The sequence below is a fragment of the Carex rostrata genome, chromosome 13 (assembly GCF_964058835.1).
Source record: "Carex rostrata chromosome 13, lpCarRost1.2, whole genome shotgun sequence".
In the NCBI taxonomy this organism is placed as follows: domain Eukaryota; kingdom Viridiplantae; phylum Streptophyta; class Magnoliopsida; order Poales; family Cyperaceae; genus Carex; species Carex rostrata.
Genome location: NC_135930.1, coordinates 3,312,656 through 3,334,858, shown reverse-complemented (window position 1 = coordinate 3,334,858; position 22,203 = coordinate 3,312,656). Strand labels below are relative to the sequence as shown.

At 30.8% G+C, this 22,203-nt stretch overlaps 1 protein-coding gene across 1 annotated transcript; it reads left to right on the top strand.

Moving 5' to 3' along the window:
- Nucleotides 1–11,422: 11,422 nt before the first annotated feature.
- Nucleotides 11,423–18,061, top strand: LOC144564723 (metal transporter Nramp5-like). The gene is made up of 13 exons (XM_078314321.1): nucleotides 11,423–11,539; nucleotides 11,645–11,723; nucleotides 11,817–11,857; nucleotides 11,945–12,023; nucleotides 12,139–12,243; nucleotides 12,598–12,707; nucleotides 13,651–13,832; nucleotides 15,917–15,986; nucleotides 16,359–16,532; nucleotides 16,646–16,750; nucleotides 16,849–16,980; nucleotides 17,307–17,402; nucleotides 17,633–18,061. The coding sequence occupies exons 1-13, from the start codon at nucleotides 11,450–11,452 to the stop codon at nucleotides 17,888–17,890; spliced, it is 1,521 nt and encodes a 506-aa protein (XP_078170447.1). The 5' UTR covers nucleotides 11,423–11,449; the 3' UTR covers nucleotides 17,891–18,061.
- The last annotated feature ends 4,142 nt before the right edge of the window (nucleotides 18,062–22,203 follow it).

Here is a 22,203-nt window from a genome sequence, read left to right as displayed (position 1 = left end):
ATTTCAAAAAAAAAAAATGAACCGCCATGGCTGGGGCAGTCTGGGGTTCTACATTTTTTTTTTTGGAAGTTGTGTTTTTTTTTAAACAGAAATTTTTTATTTTTTTATTTTTTGTATTGAAATATTAGAAATGTTGAATATATTTATTTAAAAATAGATGTAATACAATATAATTTGATTTATTAGAAAGACTGCAACAAATAACCCGGATCAATATTTTTCAGGCCGGATTTTTCGCGGCTGTAAGAAAAATTAATATATTTCTTTATGTGTTATTGGACAAAAATAAAAATGCTTAGATTCTGAGTTATTGATCCCGGTTCAAAAGTCACTTCTATGTAATCTAAAAAATATTGTGTTCCTTTTAGAACATTTAATTTATGAAAAGTTGTATCTATTTTTGAAAAAAAATAAAAACTTTAAGTTATTTAATAATTGTTATTCAAAAAGAATTCTCAAAATAGATACAACTTTTTATAAATTAAATGTCCTAGAAGGATTATAATATTTTCTAGATTGCATAGAATTGACTTTTGAACCGGGATCAATAACTCGGAATCTAAGCATTTTTATTTTTGTCCAATAACACATAAAGAAATATATTAATTTTTCTTACAGCTGCAAAAAATCCGGCCTGAAAAGTATTGATCAGGGTTATTTGTTGTAGTCTTTCTAATAAATCAAATTATATTGTATTTCATATATTTTTAAAGAAATATATTCAACATTTCTAATATTTCAATATAAAAAATAAAAAAAATAAAAAAATTTCTGTTTAAAAAAAAAAAGTGGACCGCCCACTGTATGGGCGGTTTGGTAATGGCATGAAGCGCCCATACAATGGGCGGTTTGCTAAAATTTTGGCCCGCCCCGTATCCAGGCGGTCAGGGCATATATAAAAAAAATCCAAAACAGAGGTTATTTTTATATTTTTCTTTTTTTTGGGGTATTAAAAAAATGGCCGATTGTTCTTTGATGTATGTTATTTTCTCGATGTGTTCATAAAAAAATATTACATTTTAATTTTGTTTTAATGTGAATCAATAAGTTCAAAAATCAATATCTAGAAATCATCCACATTAATGCATTTTTTACAAGCTCTTGATGACAATCAAAATAAAATTGAAATGTCATAATTTTTTACACGTGCATAAATAAAATGACGTAGATCATATCCAACGTTTTATTTTGACTTTTAAGTTTTAAATTTTGAGTTATTAAAGTTTTAAAAAATGGAGACATGGTGGAGGCACAAAAAATGGAGGCATTTGAACCCTCATATATATATATATATAGACAGAGAGAGAGAGATAGGCTAATGTGCTTTCGGTAGCATATGGGCTGAAATACACACGGTCCAAATTTGAAATTTCAAAATCCAAAAAGTCGATCTGAACTGTTCATCTTGTTCTCCATATTAATATGTGCTTGGAGACCAAATTTTACATTTTTCTGAATTTTTTTACTATTTATTAAGTCACTTTGAAAATTGCTGATCCAACGGTGGCTTAACAAAACAGTAAAACCGTTGGATTAGTGATTTTCAAAGTGGCTTAATAAATAGTAAAAATATTGAGAAAAATGTAAAATTTGGTCTCCAACCACATATTAATATGGAGAACAAGATGAATGGTTCAGATCGACTTTTTGGATTTTGAAATTTCAAATTTGGACCGTGTGTATTTCAACCCATATGCTACCGAACGCACATTAGCCTATCTCTCTCTCTCTCTATATATATAGAGGTTGGCTAAGATCAAAGTGGTATTTTCTGAGCTTTGGTGCTCCCGATTTATTTTTCAGTTTTCAAAGTTCAAAACGTCAATCCGAACCGTTCAAGTTGATCTCTATATTAAAATGTGCTTGGAGACCAAATTTTACATTTTTTTTGAATTTTTTTACTATTTATTAAGCCACTTTGAAAATCATTGATCCAACGGTGGCTTCTGATTTTACTGTTTTGTTAAGCCACCGTTGGATCAGTGATTTTCAAAGTGGCTTAATAAATAGTAAACAAATTCAGAAAAATGTAGAATTTGGTCTCCAAACACATTTTAATATAGAGATCAACTTGAACGGTTCGGATCGACGTTTTGAACTTTGAAAATTGAAAAACGAATTGGTAGCACCAAAGCTCAGGAACTATACCACTTTGATCTTAGCCAACCTATATATATATATATATATATATATATATATATATATAATTTGGCTAATATGCTATAGGTAGCTAAGAGGCCTCCCGTGCTACGGCTCAATATTTGACTTTTTAAAATTCTAACGGTTGATCCGAACCGTTCATCTTGTTCTCCATATTAATATGTGCTTGGAGACCAAATTTTACATTTTTTGGAAATTGTTTACTATTTTTTTAGATTTATTGAATATCGCTGTTTTTTATGGTCCAGATTTGTCTGAAAAACAGCGATTTTCAATAAATCTAAAAAAATAGTAAAAAAATTCCAAAAAATGTAAAATTTGGTCTCCAAGCACATATTAATATGGAGAACAAGATGAATGGTTCGGATCGACCGTTAGAATTTTGAAAAGTCGAATATTGAGCCGTAGCACGGGAGGCCTCTTAGCTACCCATAGCACCGTAGCCAAGTCCTATATATATATATATATATTGGGGGGGTGTTTAGTAATATATATATAGTTTGCCTTTCATTGCATATAAACAAAATAATATGGTTAAAATATGAGATATCCAAGTCCAATCAAAAGAAATGATCGGAAGTAATTAATTTTCTCTAAATTTTCCTCATGCATGCTTCATTTAATCAAATAAATTTAATGCCAAAGAAGAGCAATTGCAACTTATACCAATTTACTTTTCTTAAAAGCCCCTCCAATCAAACATGCATGTTTTTAACTTCAAATTGAACTCATCATATATGATCCCTTGGCTTTGTTCATTTTCAGTCCAATGGTATTACCTCCTGGTCTAATACAGACCCAAGCAAATAGCAGCCGGGTCCAACGATCGCCCCTCTAATGCCGTCTCTAAACAACAGCTGGGGTTCCTCTTACGACGCATCCAGACTGTCCAATTACTTTCAACAGGTTCAACACAACGGCTTGACTAGAATAATCAGAGACATTAGAGTCATTATTATCTTAAAAATAAGATAAGAGAATATAAATTCATCTTAGGAAACTTCACATTTGTCTAACTCTCAATTAGCACAATTCCATATCTATTAGATCTATGATAAAAAATGTATTAAATTATATTTAATTTTTCATATTTTTCTTGCTTTATCGAATGACTAATATTAGATCAAATATTTATTATAAGAAAATGGTGTATTTAGGCGTTAAGCTAAATAACCGAGTAAATTGTTGTATTAATTATATGATTTTGATAGTTATCACTTATAATATATATTTTGGATTACCGGAGGGGGTAATCAAACACATTGATAGAATGCGCAGGAATTTCCTCTGGAAAGGAAATGCAATCTGTAGAGGGATTAATTGCCTAGTGAATTGAGAGTCATTGTTTTACGCCAACAAAACGATGCGCTACTACTAAAATGGATCTGGGCAGTAGGCGATAATCCGGAGGGGATATGGCCATCCACCATTAGATGACTCTATGGAATAGCTGGCTCGTCGGATTTTAGTGAAAATGCAAACAAATCTTTCTTTATAAAGGACTTAAACCAACTGTTACCTTTTTTTTAACATCTCGGTTCATTGGGACAATGGGTGAAAGTGGAACTGGTCGACCTCAGGGAGATTCACCTGTGCCTCAGCATACAAATTGATGCATCATTCAGGGATCGTAAACCCATACCACAACCGACTCTGGAAACTAAAGGCCCCGATGAAAGTCAGAATCTTCATTTGGCTAATGCTAGAAAATAAAATCCGGACATAGGAGGTCCTTATCTCAAGGGGGTGCAATGTGCAACCAGGCTGTCAATTATGTCGCCTGCGCACCTTAGAGACAAGGGATCACCTAATGTGGGAATGTAGATACTCGGTGAACTTCTGGAGGGGTATTATGGCAAGTTTTGGTTTCAGCTCAAATGGGAATACAAGCATTTATGACATGTGGAGAAGGGGTCAGCAAACATCTTCAGCAAGGGTCAAATCGTTGTGGAATACAGCTTGGGTGGCAGGTGTCTGAGCACTATGGTGGAAAAGGAATAGGAGATTCTTTTCAAACAAAAGGAGGCCCAGTGAGTGTCCTTATTCAAGATACGGCAGTGGAGGTCATATCATGGGCACGAAATGTGTAATCAATAGAGGAGTTGAAGATGCCTCATAGAGAATGAGTTTTGGTTTTTTTTTTCTCTTATCTTGTGTTTCTTATTTTAGTGTTGATATCTACCCGAGATATCAATGTATTATAATAGGTTAAGCAATAGGAAGAATAAACTACTCTAAGTAATTTGCTTTTATTAATCAAAATTCGTTATCGACACTTGTCGATAACTCTCAAAAAAAAAAATATTTTGATTTTTTTCTCCCATAGAAACCCTTTGAAGAACATGGACATGATGGGAACTACATGCCGGACTTTGCACAACAAAATGACAAACCCAACAGTTACCACTTCCCTTTTTGAATTACCGAAGTAATAGTATGATGGCAGTGGAATAATCTCTTACTGTAGAGAGAAACTATCTTCTATAAACCTGAGTTTTAATTTAGATTTGTTGTATCAGGACTCAAATTGTATTGAGTCCGTGATGAAAAACAAACTGAGTCGGACTCGAACTTAAATGTCTTAAATGTCTAGGCACAAGTACCAAGAAGGAGCCCTGTGGTATTAGTTTATATGTTGTTTATTTAGTTTTTCTAATTTAATTATTATGTTATGGTTGTATTATAAGAAGAGATGGCATGTCATATCTTTCTTCAACTTTGATAATATATGGAAAGTTTCTTATCTCCCTTCTTTGTCTAAATTCTCTTTTTATTATTCAATATCTCACTAAATCAAAAAAGACCTGCACACTTCGAGTGGAGTTTGGGATGTATTGTTGTCAGTCCATTTGGCTATGTATCTTCTATGTTGTTTGTAGTTTTGTTGTATCATGACTCAAATTGTTTTTGAGTCCGTTTGAGTATGTATCTTGTATCTTGTTTTTAGTTTTGTTGTATCATGACTCAAATTGTTTTTGAGTCCGTTTTGACTGTGTAACTTGTATCTTGTTTTGTAGTTTGTTTATGTTAAGACTCTTTGTTGAGAGAGAAATTCAATTAAGCAAATAAAGTTTCCTCAAAATACATTATCTCTGTATTTTGTCTTCTGTTGGTTCTTGGAGCATCAATGCAAAAAGGAGACCTACATCAATGCATAATTGAACGAAAGCAAGTGTTGCAGAGAAGGCAATTATAATGTCACTTTGTTTAGGACACAAATCAAAGTATATCTATACCCAAAGAGTATGTAAGTATGTATGTATTTAAAATAGTGGTGGAAAAAAGACAAAAGACAAAAAGTATGTTCAGTTTTATTAAAATACAGGTTCAATAAGAAAAAAGACAAAAATGAACATACACACACAAAATACTAGTAATTAAATCAGAAAATCTCTATTAAATTACAGAAAAATACATAAAAAATAAATAAAATACAAAATGTTAAATGTATGTAAGTATCTTATTAAAAAATATCATCCAAAATAAGAAAAAATTATTAATCAGAAAATCTCTAAGGAATTACAAAAAAAATACAGAAAAATAAATAAAATACAAAATGTTAAATGTATTCTTATTAAAAATAGTAGTGGATAAAAGACATCCAAAATAAGAATAAATTATGGATACTCTTTAGTCGAAATTTTGTAATTTATGCTGCAGGTCTAATTGATTGTTTATAGTATTTAATTTTTAATTAATTTATTTGTTATGCCTGAAGAAGTTTTATCCTTTCCCTTCTGTATCTACCCTGGTAGGGCCCACAAATTAGATACAAACAACAGCCCCAAAACTTTGATACCAGTGGTGTTGCTTTCTTTGGTATTGTACCAAAACTTTTATACTGTTCAATTTGAAATATTACTGCTTTGAAAGTAACTATCACTAAGAATTACTTTTCGGTATTTTATTAAAATATGATAGATTAAACCTTTCTTGCTTTTGAAAGAGGCACCATCACAAGTGATGCTGACAGATTTTATTGCATTACATATTTTGGCAGATAAGTTAAGAGCATTTATTGGATAGTCTGAATAGATGTTTGTCATTATTGGATGCTGTAGATTGAATTAGGCAAAACAACTGTCTTGTGTTTTTCTTTTTCTTTTTTCTTTTCTTCTATCATTTTCTGATAATCATTCTTCCTGGTTTCCATTACCCCTCATCTGGTGTTTTTAGTGCTGCTTTTAAAGACTGTCTGTGAAAAAGTTGATGTGGGGCTCTTTTTTCTTTTTTTCTTTTGTTGAAATTAGGTGTTTAATGTAAGGAATAAATCTCATTCTACCTCCTCAAAAAAGGAAAAACTAGTACATCTGAACTGTCGGCACAATATATTAGAGGGCCCAAATGAGCTGGTCACTGGAAAGAAGAAAATGAAAATAAAACTAATTCCTCTAATTTGGAGTGTAATACTTTTGTCTTTTATCATTAGTAACATATTTCTTTCTTTTTCTTTTTCTTTTTTCATAATAGGGCAATCCGTGGTCAAAAGTTAGCTACCATTGTAACCTAACAAAACATACTAATCCTACCAAACCCATAACAAGATAACTAAATATTTGCTTCAAAAAGAGTTGTTCTCTAGAAAAAAAGAGCCAATTCGTGCTTTGATGGGACACTTGGTTACCATTAATTACAAGTCTACTTACTTCTAGTAGACTTGCCCAGAGACTAATGATATAAACATCCTTGCTGTAAGAACCTTGTTTATTAATATGGAGCCTCATAATTGCCTTCAAATTAAATTTTTGAGCGCGCACTCAAGTATTTAATGTCTAATATTCATTTCTAGCACTTATATTAAAACATTTAAAACAATATTTTTAACCTTTTATAATGTTACTCCCAAGCATTTAAATCCTAAATTTGAGTAGTTTTAATTCCTAACTATTTTTGTTTTCAAGCAAAAAAAGAAAAGATTCCTTAAACCCACTTTTTTTCCTCTGATTATTCTCATTCACTTTTCTGACGATTTGTGATTAATTTTCCGAATAAAAAAATACAAATAGTTTTTACTTAATTTTTTTTTTCAAATGAGATCCATAAAAAATATTTTTTGAGTTTACTTTTCAAGTCATCATTTTTATTTTATTTATAAAGTAAAGCCCATTAGCACTTTAAATCTCAGTGTACAACCTTTTAAACCTGAAATAGAAACTATTTAAATGTTTCAGACAACTACTTTAAACAGTTGTAGATAGAGGTTTAAATGTGTGATACTATATATCGACATTAGAGATCTAAATGTTTGAACATAGTAATTTAAATTTTGACATCAAAAGTTTAAATGGTTGTAGACTGAGATTTAAAGCTTAAAAATTAAAGTGCTCATGAGTTTTACTTTTTTTTTTAAAAAAAAAAAATGACTTCGAGATAACTCAAAAATATTTCTTCATAGATATCATTTGAAAGAAAAAATCGAGTACAAAATATTCGCATTTTTAGATTCATAAAATTTATCACGGATTGTTGAAAAAATAGACGAGAATGATCAGAGAAAAATAAAACTAAAAAGTGGGTAAAATAGATCTTTTCTTTTTTGACTTAAAAACAAAAGTAGTTAGAAATTAATATTACATAGATTTAAAATTTAAATGTTTGCAGATAAAGGTTTAAATATTTGCGAGGAGCATTGTAAAAGATTAAAAACATAACTTTAAAAGCTTAAATATGAGCAATTAAAATAGAAGTTAGACAAAATTGAAAGACGTTTTCTATTAAACTAGTTAGAGGACAGACTTAAGTATAATAGCTCGAGTGATCAGAACATTTCTCTATTAGCATGATTGATTGATTTACTTGTTCAAAGAATAATGCTATAAACATCATCCACATGGCATATATATATATTTTTGGTATGAAGCGTGGCTACCACAAGTCATCTATAGAAAAATCTGTTGTCAATCTGCATGTAATATCAAATGTCGAAACTATACAGGTGTGGTTGAATGTTGCTAAGTATGCTAACACCGACAGTTGGAGGGACCCAGAAACTTGATGTTAAACACTATTTGCATTTTCACATTGAACCTGACTATACAAATATTGTTAATTAATTAATTGGACAACCAATTAATATATCAATAATTAGGGTGGTTGGTCAGCTTAGTTAATGCCAAATTTTTCTGTTGAACATTAACGACACATTGAAATTATTCAAACAGGAGATCTATTATATGAGGAGGGTTAAAATGTCGAGATTTTTATTAATACTCCAAAAAAAATAGCAGATATGTCATCGCATTGAAATTAATTTTAAAAATGTCCTGACCGCCCAAACGTGGGGCGGTCAGCTATTTTTACCAAACTGCCCCGCGTTTAGGCGGTCAGCTTCCTTTTTTTTTCGAGCAAACTGCCCAGCTTTGGGGCGGTCAGCTACAGTAATTTGTAATTTTTTTATGTCTCTATTTTTTGTGTCTCCATGATGTCTCGACGACGAGCTCGAAAATACGTCATCATGAATCTCATTTGAAAGAGAAAATTGCGTAGAAAATTTGTGTGGTTTTAGTTTTGCAAAATTCCTCATAAATCTTCAGAAATGTGGACGAGATTGAAATGAGATAAAAACAAAACAAACACACACACACACATCTAATAACGTGTATGATCCCCCATGTAGTTTGAGATTTGGTTAGAGAGACAATTATTTATGTATAAATTATTCACTTTATAGTAATATATACTTCCGTGTGTAAGTATTAATATTTTAGAAGAAAAAAATTGAAGTTTTTATAGTTCCTTCATGATAGTTATAGAAGTTAATGTGGAGATAGGAGTACGGAGATAATTATCAGTATCCTTTTTAATATTCATATTCGGCCAAAAAATAGTTGGGCAGATACACCATAATTTATATATGCCATATATCAAATTAATGACTTGAAAATCTATGTGCCTTTAGTACCTCCACCCAAAAAACCTCTTCATCTATTGAATTTTATTTTAATGCAGGTATATACTGATACTCCACCTACATCCAATATTAAATTGGCCATGTCTCGTGGTCGACACGCGTCATATTTTAGTACGAAATAACTATAGATATTAATTAATTTAAAATTAATTAAAAAATTGAACATTAATTTTTGCGTTGCCCATTTCATAATCAATCTTCAATGATCACACCATGCCAAAAAAAACCCATGATCATCAATAAAATACCACAAACCACTCAATTCACGAGGAATTCCATTGCAGTTGGAGTATTTAATTATGCAAATACATCACTATATTCCTGAATTTATACAAGTAATTTAAAACATCACTTTAAAGTAGAAAGACAAAGAAAGTCTATAATATGAGGACTTTTCTTTGACTAAAAATGTAGATCCGGTGGAAATGAAGATTTGATCAAATATTAACTTTAGTTTCGTTGTTGTTGTTATTTACTTTTTCAAAAATGTATTATTTGAATTTGTAGAAAATACTGCCGCTATAAGTTCCAGTATGCAATTAATCTTTGTATTAAAATAAAGAGCACTTTTTACTAACTTAATTAGATGGATCTAATTCAATTGCTGAAGTGTCTAATTTGACTAACTTTAAAAAAGCTACACTTTTTTTTGTCTTAAAGCAGATTTTTTTCTATCCAACTTTGTTAGTGCTTATTCCTTTTTCCTCTCAGTTCATTTGTTTTTAAATTTTGAAAGAAGGTTCTTTTATACTGGAACTTGATGTCACTGAGCACCCTTTCTAAAGATATTTTACTGATGTTAGTTCATGGAATTATTAATTGAAAATTAAACCTGCCCCACAATAGATCAATAACCATTTCATCATTAAATTTATCAGGATTAATTGCTACTCGAACTTTGTTCCAAAAATTATATCTATTATATTTTAGAATAACTATTTATGATACTAATGCTATAGAGAATTTTACAGTCAAATAAATTTGAACATAAATAAATATCTTTTTCGAAAATTAAATTTTATATAATAAAAAAAAAGAGTTCAAATACCTTCATACTTCCATCATACTTTCATTTCTAAAACTTTTATGACTCAAATTTTAAAACTTAAAAATTAAAATAATATTTTTCTGAGAACTCAGTCTGCTGACGTCTGGATCCAAACTCAGTAGTACCAAGGTCCCAATGTTTCCATTATGTTTACCCAAAAAGTGTGATGTATATATTTATGTTTCTAAAAGAAAGAAAAAAAAAAAAAGGCTGATGTAATTAAGCAATTCAATAGACATGATCAGACGGTTGCGTTTGCATCTTGGATCGCTTCCTAATGTATTAACACGTGTAAAGCAATGCATACATGGCACACACGTGTCTTCAAATGCCAATATAACTAGCCTAGCAACACCACTCGGCATTCAATTCCAAGTTTTCTTTTTTCGTAATTAATGAAATGGAGGCTGCAAATGCATCTGAATGATATAATATATTCGATTTATTTTATAACATATATAGTTAGTCAGAAATAAAATATAAGTATTCAAAACTAAATAAATTATTGGACTGTAATTTTATTTTGTAGAAAAAACTGAAAATATTAATAAATAAACTTGTTAATTTTATTTTAATTATGAACGTGATGGCTTAGCTATCTCAGCTATGAACCTAAATCCATCTTTAAACATAGTTTAATTTTCCAAAATAAAATTAAGTTACTACTACTCAATTTTAAAACAATAAATTATATTGATAATTAATTATCCAATCCCTCTCCCTCATTTAGATCCAACACAGAATTCTCTTTCGTTTATAAATCATATCTTATTTTTTCCTTTCCCATATATATGATATGTTTACCTTTATCAAACAAATATGTTCAAAAACAATACATACGTAGACACAACACATAACACTTTTTTTTTTCTTAATTTCATTATTATTTTTGTAAGCATGTGACCATTTTTTTTTCTCTCTTCCATATTCCTTGAGGCCTGATATTGATGTAAAAAATAACTCGGTCAACACATTAATATTCATATTTCAAACACTATAATCATAGTTTTCAACACAACTTTAAATATGATAAATTACATTGCACGCTTCATAGATAAGAAATCTTGGTGTTATCATTCATTGAATTAACAAATAGATAAGATATCTATTTGGGGATGAACCAAATGCTACTAGTGGGATGTAGATTGGTCAAGCACCAAATGTGATTATTAGTACCTAATGAATGCCATGTGGTAATTAATATATATTAATGATTGTGACATAGTTAATTAATACAATTTGTCTCTATATGCATGCTTCAATGCATAAATAGAGGCGCCCCCCGTAATTATGACTACAATTTAAGTATAACTTTCCAGAGAGAGAGAGAGATGGCAAAGTGTGAAGAAGGAAGTGATAGGATGGATGTTGAAGAGAACATAGTAGACAAATCTCAATGCAATGATGATGCCTCTCAAAAGGTTACCACTATCTCTCTCTAGGCCAGTATATATCCCTTCTAGCACTATATATAACACTAGTAACACATAATTCAAACTTAAAATATGGTAAAATAAATTTGATAGGAATCAGGATGGAAGAAGTTCTTAGCACATGTTGGACCAGGATTTCTTGTGTCATTGGCTTACATTGATCCAGCCAACTGTAAGTTTCTCTCTCTAATTTTTTTCTCTCTTTCTCTTTCAAGCACACACTTTAATTTGATGGTAATGCATGAATATTTATTTTCATGAAAAGTGGAAACTGATCTTCAAGCTGGAGCAAATCATAGATATGAGGTACCAACATATTTTTCTTCAATACCTTCAGTTTCCCATTACATCATATTTTTCATTTATTTTTATTTTTATTTAATAATTTGGCAGCTCTTGTGGGTTATTCTTGTCGGTTTGATCTTTGCATTGATCATACAGTCATTATCTGCCAATCTTGGTGTAGTAACAGGTACATTAATTTCTATCAAAATTTCATATAATATTTAATTTGTTTAATAGATTTGGCTTCAATTTTATCAAACTTAAATTTTGGTACAATGCATATGCCTGTTCTGACAATACAGGGAAGCATCTGGCAGAACTATGTAAGATGGAATATCCAAAATTTCTCAAATTATTTCTCTGGATGCTTGCTGAGGTAGCAGTTATAGCCTCTGACATCCCTGAAGGTTCTCATCTATACATGTTTTTTATTGGAAATTAATGGTCACAATTTAGCAAACTGTTCAGAATTATTTTTTAAGGAAGCTTTATTATTTAGCCCATAAATCATACACAACATCAAATTTGTATAGGGCTTATATTTACCAAACAAATTGTGCATAATGAATAACAAACAATCCAGGACAAAAATATTATATCCAAAAAAAACAAAAACCTTTGTATATAATTTTGAATGTCACCTCATTACTAGAAGAAATTAATGTGTTGTTTAGCTTGTATATGTGTTTTTTTTTTTTTTTTTGTTGGTTGAGTTCTGCTGTGAAATTCTGAATCTAAATTTTTGTGCATGCTTGATGTAGTAATTGGGACCGCATTTGCACTGAACATATTATTTCACATACCACTGTGGATTGGAGTACTAATAACCGGTTCAAGCACTCTTTTACTTCTCGGATTACAGCGATATGGGGTAATAATTAAATGTTTTACCTGATTTTTACTATTTTTTTTATTTTCTTGCAGTAAAAAAAAAATATATGATTAGTTTAAATAATATCATGACTTGAGAATCACATGTACTGTAATCACTTTTAGTTACATGCATTGAATTTAAATCTACATTTCTTACATGATGATCAATATCTCAAACAACTATGCCAGATGTTGCTCTCTTGTAAATTGATGTGTATACTTCATGAGTGAGTGATATATGTGCATGTAAATTTTTTAAAGTTTCGAATTCATTTAGTACATGGTCAAGCGGTCAAAAAAATGATGAAAATTTAATACATAAAACAATTAAAAAGTTAACTTATAAAAATTTTATTTTTTTGACCGCTTAACCATGTACTAAATGAATTCAAAACTTTAAAAATTTACATGCACATACATCACTCATAAAGTACTTGGATTTCAACAGTTTAGATTCATAGTTCGAAGTCAATCCGATAGTCTTTTGGAGCCCTCTTGGTGAGCACATGCATCACACCCTAGTTTTGCTCATATAATTATATTAACAACAACAGCAGTAATGCAATTATTATTAATTATGTTATTATTGTTATTATTATTTACGCTTTTGTTAATAAAGTAAACGATCATAATCTTGAGCACTACAAATTGTCGACATTCACAATAGTGGTAATTAAAGTTGCAAAAAGAAAAAGACAACCATTAACTGTCAAAATATCTGATGCTGCTATAGGTACGTATACTTAAATTTGTCAAAAAATATCTGATACTTAAGCTTACATAAAACTAATTTTCAAAATATATGATGGGTTTTGAATGCTACGTACCTTCCTTTGATAGCATGATCATTGAATCTCTTTGCATGAGATACATTAATTAATCTTAATTGCTAACACTGTGAATTAAACCAAATTTAATTAGAAACAAAAAAATGTGTGTAGGAGCGCAAACTTGAGCTAGTGATATCAATGCTAGTGTTTGTCATGGCGGCGTGTTTCTTCGGGGAGATGAGCTACGTCAAGCCGCCGGCCGGCAAGGTCATCGAGGGATTGTTTGTGCCCAAATTGAGTGGCATTGGTGCGACCGGCGATGCGATTGCCCTCTTCGGTGCTCTTGTCATGCCGTAAGTATAAACCATGCATGCAATACCTTTTCTTTTTTCTACATTCATACTAAAGAAAACAGAGATTATTTTTAGGAGAAGAACTAGGGTGTTCCTAAGTGTACTATGTATTTTTGTGAACAACTCTAATATCTATTGGATTAATTTCAAATGACGAGTATGAATTGTTAAAACTTGTTTACCTTACGAGTGATGTGTCTACATACAAAAATTTTAAATTTTCGAATTAATTTTGTATATAGTCAAGTGGTAAAAAAATATTCAAAAAATAAATACATTAAAATTAATTTATAAACTTTCTAATTTTGACAGCTTGACTTTATATTAAATTAATTCAAATATTTTAAATTATTACATGTAGACGCATGACTCGTAAGGTAGATAGGTTTCAACAGTTCATATTCATTATTTAAAGTCAATCCGATTAATATTAGAGTTGAGTTCACAAAAAAATTTGGTGAACTTAGGAACACCCAAATTGGACTTATTATTTAGTACTCGATGAATTGAGAGATTTTGTACAAGAAAAGAATTACCTTTAGTTATCTTTTGACTGGATTATTTTGTACCTAACCTGTGTTCCTTTTCAGGTTTTATTGATTAGTTTAATTAACCCCAAACCCCACCCCACACCCACCGAAATTTTTATAAATACCCAAAAAAAATATAAAATTATGGAATTTACCCACTGTTTGAATAAAATTCAAAAAATACCCAATCCGGTTATCCAATAACCGGATTTGTGACAAATTTCCGTTCAATAGATTCCCGGACTCAAAACAATATATCCGGTTAATCATTCACCGGAAAGTTGTATTTTTTTTTTAAAACAACATATCTGGTTGGAAAGTTGTATTTTTTTATTTTTTAAAAAACAGAAATTTTTTAATTTTTTTAATTTTTTGTATTGAAATATTAGAAATGTTGAATATATTTCTTTAAAAATAGATGGAATACAATATAATTTGATTTATTAGAAAGACTGCAACAAATAACTCGGATCAATATTTTTTAGGCCGAATTTTTCGCGGTTGTAAGAAAAATTAATATATTTCTTTATGTGTTATTGGAAAAAAAAAAAAATGCTTAGATTCTGAGTTATTGATCCCGGTTCAAAAGTCACTTCTATGTAATCTAGAAAATATTGTGATTCTTCTAGGACATTTAATTTATAAAAAGTTGTATCTATTTTGAGAATTCTTTTTGAATAAGAATTATTAAATAACTTAAAGTTTTTTTTTCAAAAATAGATACAACTTTTCATAAATTAAATGTCCTAGAAGGATCACAATATTTTCTAGATTACATAGAAGTGACTTTTGAACCGGGATCAATAACTCAGAATCTAAGCATTTTTATTTTTTTTCCAATAACACATAAAGAAATATATTAATTTTTCTTACAACCGCGAAAAATTCGGCCTAAAAAATATTGATCCGAGTTATTTGTTGCAGTCTTTCTAATAAATCAAATTATATTGTATTCCATCTATTTTTAAAGAAATATATTCAACATTTCTAATATTTCAATACAAAAAATTAAAAAATTTCTTTTTTTAAAAAAAATAAAAAAAATACAACTTTCCAACTGGATATGTTGTTTTAAAAATAAAATAAAAAAAATACAACTTTCCGGTGAATGGTTAACCGGATATATTGTTTTGAGTCCGGGAATCCATTGACCGAAAATTTGTCACAAATCCGGTTATTGGATAACCAGATTGGGTATTTTTCAAATTTTATTCAAACAGTGGGTAGATTCCGTAATTTTTTTTTTTTTTAAGTATTTATAAAAATTTCGGCCACACCCACCCAAACCCCGCCCCACCTTAAATTTTGCATTAACTTGTTGGACCGCCAACTAGTCATATTATTGTTGGAACAGAAGTCAACAAATTAATAGTAGGTACAACCAAGGTGAAATTATTTGCTTCTAACCCACCCCACCCCCAACCCACCCACACACAAATGGTACGGATTCCATTAATTAAGTACTTAATTGTTCCAGTAGTATATGTATTTGTATACTAATTAACGTACTCGTTTTCATTTGTTTTATTAATAATATTAATTTTTTTTATGTAGTCACAATTTGTTCTTGCACTCGGCACTAGTGTTATCAAGAAAGACTAAACAATCTACCAAAGAAATAAATGTAAGAATCTCTTGCTATAATAAGAAATAATTTTGGATAGAGATTTGCAAATTTTGATCTATACAACATTTTTTTTTTTTTTTTTTGGGGAGTGAAATTCAGATCCAGTGCACTACCTAGCTCAGTAGAATGAGATCAAACCGTCAGTTTTAATCTGGCACGAATCTCAAAACGGACACCCTATATCTAGATAGGCACTGAATTTCAATTGGTACCTGGGGGTGGTTACTTTAACGGTTGTTTCCGGGACACATCCCCAAATTTTTGTTTATTCATTCCAATCCAAATTAATCTTTAATTAATCATATATGACAAACTGAACTAAGATCAAAATTCAAACTTCCAAAATCTCTTCTTGTTTGTTTTTCTTAGGAGGCTTGTAAATACTTCCTTTGGGAGAGCGGCTTCGCACTGTGCGTGGCATTGCTGATAAATATAGCAGTAATATCAGTATCTGGTACAGTATGTGCATCAAATAACCTCTCTCCAACAAATGCATATCAATGCAAAGACCTCAGCTTGAACTCAGCACCATTTTTGCTCAAGGTAGCATACAAGAATTAATTTTAGTCCATTAATCAGTTATACCAGAATTAAAATTCTAATTATTGTACTTAATTGGTTTGTTCATGCTATTCTTTTTTGTCTGATTTCTATAGAATATATTGGGAAAATCGAGTTCCATTGTATATGCAATTGCATTGTTAGCCTCTGGTCAGAGCTCTACTATAACCGGCACCTATGCCGGTCAGTATATTATGGAGGTATTTGCACATAAAAAGTATACAATTTGATCATTCAATTTATTTTTTTACTTTTTTCTTGCTATTTATTAATTACATTGAACGAAAAAAAAAAATAGGGGTTCTTAGACATAAAGTTGAAGAAATGGCAACAAAACCTGTTGACAAGAAGCATTGCCATAACTCCTAGCCTTGTTGTCGCAATCATTGGTGGTCCTTCCGGTGCCGGTCGCCTCATAATCATTGCTTCAGTACATTCATTTATCTTTTATTATTACCAAATCAGAGCATCATTTTATTTTATGAATAGAGTTCATGGTTGCTCCTACAAGAGAAATCTGACTTGCCACTTCTCATTTCTTCAATAAAAGTACATGGGTTTGTACTATTGCTGTTAACAATTTTTCTTCTTTTTTTCTTTTTTACTTCCCACATTTGTACTGTTTCAGTTGACAATTTTTTTTTTTAAAATGTTGTCAGAGTTAAACATGATCAATGCCTAAAATGTTTCTTTCATTTTATTAGAAAATAATCGCTTTCACTAACTATAAACAGTGCAAATGTTTTTTAATTGTAGATCATCCTATCTTTTGAGCTACCCTTTGCACTAGTACCTCTACTCAAATTCAGCAGCAGCAACTCCAAAATGGGATCCCACAAAAATTCTCTCCCTGTAAGTTTATAAGTGGGTCTGTTTCAGGGATTGCAAAAGACAGAGAAGTATAAGAAATAGTATTTATTCTAAGTGGATTTGTTTCAGGGATGAGAACCATTTAATGTTCCATGCCAATTTGTCAGTGGTCCAGCCTAAGACATGTTTAGACAATCTGTACTGCATTATAGAGAACCAGCACTGTACCATTAATGCACATATTATCACATTTATTTTTCTTTACAATACAGATAATTGTGATATGTTGGATCCTTGGTTCAATGGTGATTGGAATCAATGTCTATTTTCTATCTACAAGCTTTGTCGCATGGCTACTCCATAGCGGGTTACCGAAATACGCAAACGTCTTAATCGGCATGATTGGATTCCCTTTTATGGCCATTTATGTTATTGCCATCATGTACCTCACCCTGAGGAAAGAATCTGATAAGTCAGCAGAACTTCAAAAGGAGATTGAAAAAACAGTTCATCGGTACGATGAAGCATAGTCGGGGGAAGATTGCGTAGTGATTATTGTACATTTATTGTAATCTGGGTTCAGTAGAGGAATTATTAAGTGTGAGTTGGTACACTGGTTCTAGTACTTATTTTGATTTTTTTTTAAAATGATTGGACTCACTGGAAAACATTTCTCATTGTTGAAACTTATTTAATTACTTCAGTGAGATGGTTAGCTTTGTAACCTTTTACATTAAGTTTCTGTTGCAATATCGGAACAATAACAATAACAAAAAAAATGAAGGCCAAGCGATATAAAGAAAAAAAATGGCAAGGTCAATGATATTATTTATATTTGGTTGATATAAAACCAATAAGTTTATTAAATGTGAGAGGGCCCTAAAAGAATGTAGCCCAAGAGGAACTAATATTAGGCCCAAAATAAGTACCAAAAATAATTGGGCTTACAAACTTCTATCCTCACCCATTATGAGAATCATTGAATGGATAAAGATGTATTAAAATCGTTTATTTGTGTAGATGACTTAAATTATACTTATCTTGTAGTATTAAAATTGAGACAGTTTGGTCAACACTCGACGTTCGTTTGGATATGGCCAAATCAACGTACCGATATGATAAAAATATAATAAAAAAAAAAGATTCAAATTTTACTAAAAACAGAATCAAAAGTCAATTTAATTCATACAACAATTTTAGAAATTCGCTGATTTAGCATTAAAAAAAAATTCTCTGATTTGGAATCAAATTATTGAAACCATTAAGTTATTGAAACCATTATGCAAAGTTGGCTCCAAGAAATTCGCTGATTTAGCATTAAAAAAGGGGGTAATTATAATATCCCCACCTATTCATCCCTCATTTCATCCTCCAACTAACTTTCTATTTTAACTATAACTACTATTTCTAACAACATTTATTTATTTCTTCTCTCTCCCTTTCTCTTCCACCTCTATTTTTCTCTTTCACCTCCATCTTCTTCTCCCACCTCCGCCTCCGCCTCCCTCTCCCACCTCTCTCTCTCACCTTCACCTCACCTCACCTCCGCCTCTACCTCCCTCTCCCACCTCCGCATCCCACCTCCTCCTCCACCTCCGTTTTTCCATTGATAAGCTCCCCTCCCTCTCCCACCTCGAAATGATAAATACAATAAGCTCCCTCCCTCTTACACTTTCGCCTCGATTTTTTTCCTCTATGCATGCTGCTCCTGCTCTAGCGAACATTTTGCCGGAGATCATCCGTCACTCCATCCCAATCAAGCACGCCTCTGCTAGGAATAAATACTTCAATGTGTTTGAATGAATACTATAGCACGTCTCTACCGGGTCAGATCCGCCACTGTCGATCGTATCAAAATAATTTTGTATATGTATATGCAATTAATCTTTTTCATGTTTATGTTCCCCTTCCTCATGAAGTAGCGAGTTTTGCAAAGAACAAAGCTTTATTAATGGTGAATTAGGCCACTGCGTATTAAATAAATGACATAAAAACAAATTTTGAAAAAAATAGAGATATATGAATGAATACTTGATGTCTTAGATATGAATACTTCAATGTGTATAAATGAATACTTAATATCTTATGTATGAATACTTGCGTGACAAGATATTAATACTTGTGCAACAGACAACTCGAAAATATGTCATCATGGATCTCATTTGAAAGATAAAATTGTGTAGAAAACGTTCGTGGTTTTAGATTTGCAAAATTCATCCCAGATCGTCAGAAATATTGGTTAGATTGAACGGAGAAAAAAAAATCCACCTCTAAAAACATGTAAAAAAATGGATGAGTGATGTGTCCAGTTTTTATATTTACACTTACAGGATGAGGATTAATACTTTCTCGATAAGAGATGAATACTTGTGCAACGGACAACTCGAAAGTATGTCATCATGGATCTCATTTGAAAGATAAAATTGTGTAAAAAACGTTCGTGGTTTTAGATTTGCAAAATTCCTCATAGATCGTCAGAAATATTGGTTATATTGAACGGAGAAAAAAAACCACCTCTAAAAACGTGTAAAATATGGATGAGTGATGTGTCCAGTTTCTATATTTGCACTTGCACGACGAGATCGATTAGAGCTCGTTTTATCTATCCTTTTGTGTTTTTTCTTTTGCATTGAGTTCACCTATATATAGGGAACATATCTGTGTATCCAAGTTTATGCTTTTGATATTATGAAAAATCTGATTTCTCTGTTTGAGGATCAATTTTGTGTCACAATTTACTTTCCATCAAAATCCAAAATTATTTTCCTTTTCCATTGAAATCGATTACAAATCGATTTTCCTGCACGAGACCTCTAGGTTCGTTGCAGAGAACTACTCTCTCTTAGAGAGATCCATTACAAAAAGTTGGCAAAGTAAGAAGAAATGAAATAAAGAAATGATTACACCCTTTATTTGATCAAAGCCCTCAATCTACAAATAACTAGAGAGACATTAATGCAGCCAATCATTCAAACTTGACCTCCAAGTAGTTGGGTTAATATTTATCAACAATGGACAAATTTAAATTTATAAATAATTATATTAATAAAAAAAAGAATATACATATCGATTTCACATTTAATTATTCCGTCAAGTCTAAAATCTGAACAAATTTGAACTTGTACAAAATGTTATAATATTATTGATCAATCCGTGCATAGATATACCTACGTTCAACAAATAAAAATCATTTCAATTTTTTTATCAAGCGTTTGAATCTAATGTGCCATGTGCAAATCTCTGTTCTAGTGACTAGGTATTAAAAAATTGAGTTGAAAATTAATAGCTACTGATAATTTTGTGCAAGAAGCATCACGAATGGCTGCAGACTTTTTATACAGAAAATCCTACTAACTTGGCAGCCAAGCATTTGGATCATTTACTACAATATATAATGTGGAGTTCTGAATGCATGTTCAAACAGCGATTTGGCATGATATTAAATTTTTAATACTGTTTTAGAAGCGCAGCACCTTTCGATCCAAATATCAAGAATCTCATTCTCCAGAACACCGCCGAAGAGGCCGATAAATCTCCTAAGAAAATGGAGCAACAAATTACTGGTACGTACTCACATTAATTCCTTCCTTCTTTTCTTAATGAATAATGATACAAATAAGCCTAATCAAAACAATATATAGTTTTAGTATTCTTAAGACTGAAAGGAAATGAAATTGCTTAGCGTATGAAGTATCTATGAGGATATATACTAATTAGGTAAAGATTTTAACAGAACAATTTAGGCTTCATGCAGCGCACGAACCGTATGCAGTGTTATTTTAATTCTGTAGTCCATGCCCTGCATGAAGCTAAAACTGCTCTGTTAAAATCTTCAACCGTACTGGTCAGATATTTCAGGGATATTTCCTGGTAAACATAAGAGGAGAGACGGATGTACTTCAATAGAATGGGGTCAATTGACTCCGATTTTTTTCAAAAACCAGCGAAAAAATATAATTTGTTATATAAATTCTATGAAAATGCTACATGTACATGAACTTTGACCCCCATATTTTTTTGTGAATTTTTATACTATTGACCCCATTCTATTTCAAAAAAGAATAACTTGTGTAAAATCTTGGGATACATCTATTATTTTAGAACATCTTGTGTAAAAGATAGTTATGTCATTGAATTTTTTTTTTTTTTAAGTATGTGTTTGACCCCCATTCGGTAAATGTCTGGCTCCGCCCCTGCATAAGAGTACATGTTAAATCATTTATTGGTTTTCAAACTATGGCTTTCTGCAGATGAGGGTTCTGGAACGAGCTTCGGTGAAAAGAAAAAGAGAAGAAAGAAACCGGTATATATAATTAATATGTATTCACAAATAAAAATCTGGGGTATATATCCAGGTGATTGTGTCTGTACAAGTAAATAAGTTGAAAATCACAAATACTGACACTAAAAAATAAAAAATTTGGTATAATTTGGTACTTACCCAGTTCATATACCAGTTAACAAATATTTCATTAGAAATTGAAGTTTTTGTTAATAAAAAAGTCAAATATATAACAGACTGGATACAGTATTTTAACAGGTATTTGGTGCTGGTATTGAAACAGAAAAATGTGAAATATCGAATAATATTTTCTTTCCCTTTTGGGATTTTGTTTTTGTTTTTTGTTTTTAGTGAATTGGAGGTTGGGAGTAATACAAACTTCAATTAACTTTTTCTTAACTTCTTGTACTCTAATTAAGTAGAAAATACCTAATTAAGCCATAAATTAAAGAATATGTAAATATGAGATAATCTTAACTAATTTTGACCTGAAGAAGTCACATCTTTAAAGTTTCCGTCAAGAGTATGACCATTTTAGGCTTTTAAAATCAATTCTGTGCT

Excerpts from the sequence above, each read along its gene's own strand:
- LOC144564723 (XM_078314321.1), top strand. The coding sequence starts at position 11,450 with ATGGCAAAGTGTGAAGAAGGAAGTGATAGGATGGATGTTGAAGAGAAC. Across the intron at positions 15,987-16,358 it reads AATCTACCAAAGAAATAAAT|GAGGCTTGTAAATACTTCCT; the intron begins GTAAGAATCTCT and ends TGTTTTTCTTAG. Across the intron at positions 16,981-17,306 it reads GCCTCATAATCATTGCTTCA|ATCATCCTATCTTTTGAGCT; the intron begins GTACATTCATTT and ends TTTTAATTGTAG.